At 48.0% G+C, this 8,515-nt stretch overlaps 1 protein-coding gene across 1 annotated transcript; it reads left to right on the top strand.

Moving 5' to 3' along the window:
- Window positions 1–1,528: 1,528 nt before the first annotated feature.
- On the top strand, window positions 1,529–5,813 carry MED9 (mediator complex subunit 9). Its single transcript, XM_053471410.1, has 2 exons — window positions 1,529–1,743; window positions 4,846–5,813. The coding sequence occupies exons 1-2, from the start codon at window positions 1,619–1,621 to the stop codon at window positions 5,060–5,062; spliced, it is 342 nt and encodes a 113-aa protein (XP_053327385.1). The 5' UTR covers window positions 1,529–1,618; the 3' UTR covers window positions 5,063–5,813.
- Window positions 5,814–8,515: the final 2,702 nt, after the last annotated feature.

Genomic DNA, 8,515 nt, shown 5'->3' with positions numbered 1-8,515 from the left:
TTCAATTTGTGAAGCTCATTAAACGTCCAAACATTCCGGATCCCAAATCAAGAACGAGAATCACTGGATGAACGTTTTATAAATGAAATTGGCGAAGATTACGGAGGCAGCCGTCCGCGGCGACAAACTTCCTGCGCTTTGTGCTGCGCGAGCAAATCGGCCAAACGCCAAACCAACAACATCCTAATTACAGGCGGCGGGCGCTTCGTACACGGAGTCCCGACCCGCGCCCCGGAACCCAAATAACAAAACCAGAGACAGATAAATAAAAGCAGAACGATTCATTTATCCCGAGCTTCCCGGACACGGAGTGGGTTGGCTACAATTTTAACCTAAAACCCACCGGCAGATCGGCCCCATCCGGCCCCCGTCTAGTCGCCCGTTTCTCCTGCTGTAACGACTCAAACCTTAATCAGTCGCTGGTCTCGTCTTAGATTCAGGAGCTGTATGTCTATCCCATGCATGTTTAATACCCTCACTGTATTACCCCCTACCACCTCTGCTGGGAGGCTGTTCCACTCATCTACCACCCTCTTTGTAAAATTAAACGGATGTTAAAAGGATTCATCCTTTCATTAATAAACTAAAAGCTCTTCTTGTTCCATTTCAAATGACTCGATCGCTGAAGGTCATCTCAAATAAAGGCAAAAAAGCCAGCTACGCACCTAAAGAAAAACATTTACGGTTAATGTATTTCTATAACAAGGGTGTCATTTTTACAGATGCTGTTAAACGCCCATAACATACGAATGCTTATATATATTTTCCTTTAGGTGTGTATATCCTGTTTCTTTTATGGGAGGTGGAGGCCGGGAACCGCAGCACAGGTAGCCATTTCTAAAAGAGAGGCCGTAAATTATATGAAGAAGTGCAAGCCGGTCCCATCACCCCGCGCAGAGGACTACCGACCACCAGACTAAAGTAAAAATAATGTGAATAAAGCGTTCTACTTAACCTCACCAGTAATTAAAGGGTTAATTAACTATAGATCAAATAGACTAGCAGCCGAATTGGTTATCTGACCAAAGCTCAGTGGCCCCTTTTGATTTGATAAAGTGAGGCAGATGCTGGAACGCGCGATATAACAATAAAAGGTAATATTTCATACCTGTCAGCAAATCGGCCCCTATTTGGCCCCCGGTCTATCCCATGCATGTTAAATCCCCTCACTGTATTAGCCTCTGCCACTTCTGCTGGGAGACTGTTCCCTTTATCTACCACCATCTTTAAACCCTAATCTTTAAACATCTATAATTCCAATATCACTTCCAACTAATCCAACACACCGGGAACCCACATTTATTCTCAGGACAAAAGTTAAATACTAGAAATTGTCCCTAGAAAATGACGCGCCCCCCCCCCCAAGCAGGCTGCTCTTGATCTATACACAGGCTGCCCTCTTGATCTATACACAGGCTGTCATTCAGCTCCAGTGCGGCGAGCTCTGGCACAAATCACGTGCTACTTCCACTGAGCGCCGCCAGGCTCTGGTGACGTCACCCGGAGCGCCGTCGCGCCGCTTTACACGTCATCTCGAAAGCTCTCCCACTCTGTACCCATCTGTGTCCCTGCTGCTGTGAGGGGGCAGCGGTTACCGGGAAATAATTACACCCTAAACATGGCGACCGGGGGAGCACCGAGACCGGCAGAGGAACCGGAGGAGGAGGAAGAGGAGGAGGAGGTGACTGAAGAGGAGGAGGAAGAGTACACGTTCCTGCCTTTGGTGCATGACATCATTAAATGGTAAATATGGCGGGATGGGAGAGGGGCAAGATGGGTCTGCACGAGTGGGCAACAGAGCAGACCCCACACACCCCAGCAGGGGGCACAAGTCAGGGCAACCGGGACCCTTCCACTGCCCCCATCATATCCAGCCTGCTGGGGGTTCTGTCTGGGTCCAGGTGTCCTCCATTACACCTCTCTACTAGACAATCAAGTCTGGGTAACCCAACTGGCTCTGATCTCACTGGACAATCCCTGCTCTGCCAGCCTAACTCACTGTCCCGCTGCTCGTCCTCTGCCCGTGATTTGTACCGGTCGGCGTGTATTGATGATGTTCTGAATGGAGCGTAACGCTTACACGTCACGTAATTCCAGGGGCTATAAAGACGTAACGGACCAAAGGAATGGTGAGTATATGAGATCCCTGCCCCACGGAGCTTACAATCTAATGTAATTTTTAGATTGAGTATGGGCAGAGTGAATGCGCCTTACAGGACTTCGTTTTAGTTAAAGTTGTGGCGCGATAGTATTGGTCCTAAAGACAACGCCTCGCCGAGGAAGACCAGATGAGGCTAAACCGTATACCTGTATTTAGTGGCCATTATATTTCGCTACTTTTTTTATTACGAGCCTCAGCTGCTGCAGAAACTCTTGCAGTGAGGAGCGATTAATCTGTTTCCATGGAGTTCTGCAGAAGCTTCACTTTCTCTGCCTCGTGCCTCCCAGCGTTAACGTATGTGATTATTAACTAAGTGCATCACCGAAGAGACCTCCCGCGGACACTATGGAGACCTTCCCGCTCGCGGGCCGACAGGGTCAGCAGATCCGTCAGCTGGTGACATTTTAACCGAGAGTAATGAAGCGGCGATAACGGGTTTATCTGCAGCACGAGGTTTCCACACTTCAGCCTGGAGAAGAAGCCCGAGCTCGTGTTATGGGCGATAAGTAAATGGCTACCCGGAGCCCCCCCTTGGGATGCGGTTGGCGGTCCAGCTGATACCGGTGGGCGGGGACTGGGGCGTGTCACAATGCTGCTCCCGTGACCCGGAGTTTCTCGGTGGTGACCCAGAGTCTCCGGAGCGTTCCCAGCATCTGGGAAAAAACATTCAGAACAAACTGTCGGACGAGCACCCAGCTTTAATGGCCCGCTCTCTGTGTGTCGGGCGAGACCGCGCCGAATCCCATTTGTAGAGTAGAATTGTCTGCGCATTGAGGGTCACTTGTGAAGAGCCATTGGACATTTGGGGGCAGGCGAGGTGTTGGGCTGTCGGATGTCGTGATGATATCTGGAGTCAAAGAGACGCCTTCTTGGTTGAGTGGAATTAGAATGCAAGCTTTTGAGTCTACAAGAACCTGCGTGTAGCTGAACAATGTTTCGGCTTCCTTGGGGGTGGGGGGGCTGCTGAATCCTCGCCTTGGCCACGTACCTCATCGCCCTGATCGTTGTCCCGTATTCCAGCACCATGGCTGCTGCAGTTAGAGGGGCAATTCCTTGTCGTTGAGGGTCTAAAGGCTTTCTTTAGGCTTATTGACTTTTTGTGTCTGTATGGAACTTTATCAGTTATGGTAAAAGCTTTTAGCCGGGGTTTATTATTCTCCCCTCAAAAAAAAACCCTTATTCATCAGCGTGATGTCACCAGACGTGTCATAATAACTTTTCCTAGTAAATGTATTGATCTGAGACCCCATCTCCGGGAGAGTGTCTGCGTTGTTACAATAAATATGAATAAGGGGTATTTGTTTTTTTAGAAGCCTCTCCTTCTGGAATTTTCCAGCGTTCAGTATGTCGGGCGCTGGCGCAGCCATCACAGAGAAAATGCCCTCTGGGGTTTTTGGGCTCCAACTGGCATCTCGCTAAACTACAAGTCTGAGAACGCGGGCGTCATCGGGTTGCCACACGTCCCGCATACATGCCGTCCTCGGCGCGGCATTCCATCCGGGCTCTCGATTCTGTTGTAATAATATTAACGTCCGACGCGTGTTCCGACACCATTATGCAGGTTTGTTTGGTATTTAGGTCTGCAACGTGAAGGATTTTGGGGGCGAAAAAGACAGATCTGGTATAAGGGCTAGAACTTTATTGGATATTTTTTTTTTTTTTATTTTATTTTTTACAATTGAAGGAATTGGACGAGCTGCCCGCCGAGCCAAACTCTCCTGTAACTCTGCAGCCGGATGGATTTCTTCTCGTAAATACTCCTGACATTAGCCTATTTAGTTTGGTGGGGGGGTGTTCTTAGAGGTTCAGGAATATTTATAATTATTTCTTCTCGTAAATACAACCCCCAACTCCATAGGCAAATGTCACCTTCCCTAAATTTGCAGCCAGATTAATATCGCGGATCGTCACGTTGAGCGCCGGCCGGCAGCATGTGCCTGAAATGATATTTATAAGAGACGGAATAAATACGAACCCCGCGGCGCTCGGAATAAGTGTTTTTTTTGCATATGAAAAGGAATATCTCCCATCTGCCAGCAGATTTCGATCTGGATTTTGCTCGCGGACTCGGCTGGATGTAGTTTCACTACAACAACAACAGGGTTTACATAATTGTAGCCGCTAACAGGCATCGGCTAAGCCGGAGAGACGCCTTTCCGCGTAGCAGCTTAACGGTTACAATAAGCCGATACTTTGTTTTGCAGATGGAGCTTTGCAGAAAGAGAGCCTCGTGTATGTATTTCTGTCCCGTCCGTCCGAAAAACCCGCAAACAGACCTCAAAATATCGGAGAAGTTTTTGAAATCGGAAGAGGGAGCTTAGCAGCCCCGGTTCGTGTTCGCCGGATAAGACGTGTAATAATACGACTTGTCACAATAACTTTCCTGCATCACCTCGGCTGCCCCAGTTCTGCGCCGGCGTCCGACGCGTCCGCCGGTGGAGCTATCCCCGCAGAAACCCGTTTTCTCTTAATATTAGTGTTCTGGACCAAAGGAACAGTCTGAATATTTAAGAATTGCTCTGTTTCCATATCGCCGATCGGCAGGGATTGCATGTTGTTACGAACGGTCTCCAGTAACGTGTTCTAGTTTCATATTTATTTGCTCTACTTTCCTTTTTTGACATTAATGTATTTGTGCCTCGTCCGCTAAGCCCTGTTTCGTTCTGTCTTTCTCATCCCATTAGCATGGACAAAGATAGCCAAGATGTTTACCGGGAGCTCAACGATCTCAAGAACAAATTCCAAGCCATGAGAAAGTTGGTCAACAACATGCCGGGCATCGATCTGAACCCCGAGCAGCAGCAGCAGCATCTCCAGAGCCTGTGGGAGCAGGTCCAGACCAAGAACGAACTGCTCCAGAAGTACAAGAGCCTCTGCATGTTCGAGATACCAAAGGATTAGGCCGAGGCTGGCCCACGTGGGCTTCTCCAGCCGAGGTTAGACCGTACCTTCCGTGAGGTTCCACCAGCCTGACGCCAGAGACCTGCTGGTCCAAGTCATGCCGACCACTCCAGAAACGTGGAGGTTCTGCAGGAGCTGCGAAGGGTTGAGGCACCCTTTGGAAGGCTGTTTTCTCCCAAAAGCGGACAGTGGTTGCTTAAGAACGTTCAATGGCGGAGAAACGGCCTTCTGCAGCCTGCAAGTGACCTCCTGTCCCGTGGTGGTACTTCATACCGATTGAGAGAAAGCCGCTTGGTCGCCGGCCGCCGGCTGTCCCAAGAATGACTGACTTTTGCCTTTTTTTTTGTAGGAATTTCTATTTGCTTTGTACCGTGAAACGTCTTTATTTTGAACATAAAAGTCTTACGCCCGGTGTTTTGTTAATGTTTATATAGTCTAATAACACGTTAAATGTTTGTGTTTCGTTGAGCGCGTGACATGGATTTACTGTTATCCTACATGATTGTAACCCTAGTGACCCGTGGTTAAAAAGTTCCACGGCGGGGCTAACGAGCGGGTGTTAACGCCAATTAACGGTGATTCAAGTGTGGGAGGTTTCAGCCTACAAAACGCCGCGAGTTGGCAATCGGCCGTCTCTGCATCATCACGTTGGGCCATCGGACTTTGGCCCGGTTCAGCTGGCGCTGGCAGAGGGCGTCACATGAGTCTCTGGCGTTGCTGGTATATAGAGATCCGTTGGTATACAGAGGTTTTATTTATCAATCACAATAAGAGGTCTGTCAAAGAGTTCAGAAAGATAAATGAACCCTCTTCCCGGATCGTTCTGCGTGGGGCCGAACTGGATCAGTAATAATAATGAGTAATTTCCAACAAATTAAACAAATAGATAACGTTTATTAATAAACAGCCGAGGTTACCCAGCTTCTGCGATGCTTCACGCCGTATGCATTGTGACCGAGGGCCGGTGGAGCCGCTCGCGCGCGGGAATATCAGACCTCGTATATACCGATTAATTAAAAAGGATAGCATTACCGATGCTTCACCTCCCGTCCGAGAGCGAAGATGTAAGACACTGATTAACGCATTGACGTAGATCCCGAGAGCGCTCGGCTGTCGGACGGCTTATCATTTACATTCTTTTTTTTTTTATTTAATGAAGCCTGTAAGTTTCTGGAATGCTGAGTACAGGCGGAGTGCGCGTGGTGAGCCGTGTCACAATAATGTTCTCGAGTCACGTGGTTGTTACTTTGTGTCCCATGATGGGCAGATTCAGGGATGACTAACGTCCTGGAATCAAAACTGAAATGCAGTCTAATGGACGATGTCAGCCGTCGCCGCTCCGAAGGACTCAGATGTTTTTTATTGAGTGTCTGATGCGCCGATGACGAGCGGCGGAAGCTGCGCTCAGGCTTTAGGTGAAGCGTTTTAGATGATGCGCCTGAGATCCGCTATTACCATGAATAATGCCTCTTCTGGTATCTAGGCCTCCTTGGCCCCCAACCCCTGATGCCCCTCTTTCCTCCCCTGATGCCCCTCTTTCCTAGGGATCAGAATGTTTGCTGGGTATGAGGGGATCGCAGGGTTCTACAGCCCTAAAAGCCCCGATAATGTGTATAGAAACAGCAGGGAACGTCTTTATAAACTAAACGGGGTAAATAAACCCCATTATTCTTCTTCTAAATGCCCCCCTCCGTTACACAAATAACCCCGCCCCAACCACGCCTCTAACCACACCCGCTAAGGCGATAATGCCCCTGTAGGGTTAAAGCTTTAATGACAATGACTTGTTGCTAAAGTTTCTTGTTGCTGCAGCTCAGCCTGGTTTAGTGAATAAAGCCCCGGTGTTTTTTCCTCACTTGAAACGGTTCATAACATTCAGTTCATAACATGTATTTTAGCCACAGTCCATTTAGCGTTCCCATGGCGACGCCGTACAAAAGAATTGCAGACCCGTGTTCTGGGTACGGGATTAAGGATTAAGATCCCGGTGTTTGGCGGCTTGAAAGTAACATTAAAAAGTAATTATGGCTGAACTTTTTACCTACACATTAAATGAAGGGGGGGCGAGGGTTTTTTTTTAAATAAAAGGGCAATAAATGGCTATTGTGACAGTTTGCGGGGGTTCTGGACACCCTGCCGCTATAATATGCCGCGTAATATTAGGGCCCCGCTCAGGGTGGAGCCCAAAACCCACGTGGATCCAGTATTGCTTCGATCTCCTTGCCAAAAACAAAAATTAATTTCTAATATTTCATAATTATGCTTTGACCCCCCCCAACTCCAGCATCCAAAGGGTTATTTCCCGGCGTCTGTTGTGTCATTTTATATGGAGAAGCCTCAGAATGTTTTTGACCTTTTGCGTTTTATTTGGAGTCGGTTATGAAATAATTATGTAAAGGCCGGGCGGCTCGCTCTCCGCGTTATCGCTATTCTTTTATCTAGTAACAGATATTCCCATAATCGGCCCAAATCTTCGTGTTTTGTATAAATCTCAGCTTCGGGAATGAATATGATAACGATGAAGGGTTACTTAGGTCGTGCGAAAAACGAGGGAGACCTAAACTACATCCTTCACCCTGCGTCTGACTGCAACTCTCATCATGCTCAGACAGCCAATTTATCTCATTTATTTTTTTAATCTGAGGGGAGGGTAATATGGTTACTGTGAGTCTCACATCAGGTCCTTTCCCTGCCTTGGCCAGGGGGTGGCAAACCCTGGCGCTCTGTGTGTTAGACTGACTCCCATCATGCTGAGCCAGCCTGGCATGTGAAGAACTGCACGGTGGGCTGCAGCCTGCATTGGTTGCTTAGTCCTGAATGTTAGTGTTTTGGTGTCTGCATGATAGGATGATAGGAGTTGTTGTCAGAGCCTGCATGTTTCTGAATACGCTGTTCTGTGAGGATAGTAGGAGTTGTTTTGCTGTAAATGCCACGCATTGACGATGTACCCCTGCCTCGTATTAATGCCGTTACACACTGTGACCAGGAGGGGGCAGTGCATCACACACCAAACTCACACAGAACTCCAGGTACCTACTTCAGATACCAAGCAGCCTTAGAGGGGTTAAATCTCCTTAAGTATTTTTTTTTTAGAGAGTAGTGGGAGTTGTAGTCCGATCTGGAGGCATGGAACCGATAGTGTAATTAAAATGAAAAATGATTCCTATATAACAAACCGCTGACTGCGGACCACCCTGCTCTGCGGTGACTACCTATTCACCTGTCAATTACGGTAATACAGATAAGTGTTTGCACTCCACCTGCTGCGGACTCCAACTCCCAGCAGGACCTCAACCAGTTGTGCTAATTTATTACCTCTCCCATGAGCCAGGAAAGCACAACCAGCCAATGAAAGGTTAAAAGCCAGGACACATGTAATGTTAGCCCCCCCCCCCGGTTTCCCACATTATTATTATTATTATTAAACTTCTCACCAAGGAAACGGACAAAACA

The sequence above is a fragment of the Spea bombifrons genome, chromosome 7, assembly GCF_027358695.1.
Source record: "Spea bombifrons isolate aSpeBom1 chromosome 7, aSpeBom1.2.pri, whole genome shotgun sequence".
In the NCBI taxonomy this organism is placed as follows: domain Eukaryota; kingdom Metazoa; phylum Chordata; class Amphibia; order Anura; family Pelobatidae; genus Spea; species Spea bombifrons.
The sequence above is the reverse complement of the archived record's forward strand: the minus strand, read 5'-3'. Positions and strand labels throughout refer to the sequence as shown.

Coding starts and splice junctions, on each gene's coding strand:
- MED9 (XM_053471410.1), top strand. CDS start 1,619: ATGGCGACCGGGGGAGCACCGAGACCGGCAGAGGAACCGGAGGAGGAG. Junction 1,744..4,845: donor GTGCATGACATCATTAAATG/GTAAATATGGCG, acceptor TCATCCCATTAG/CATGGACAAAGATAGCCAAG.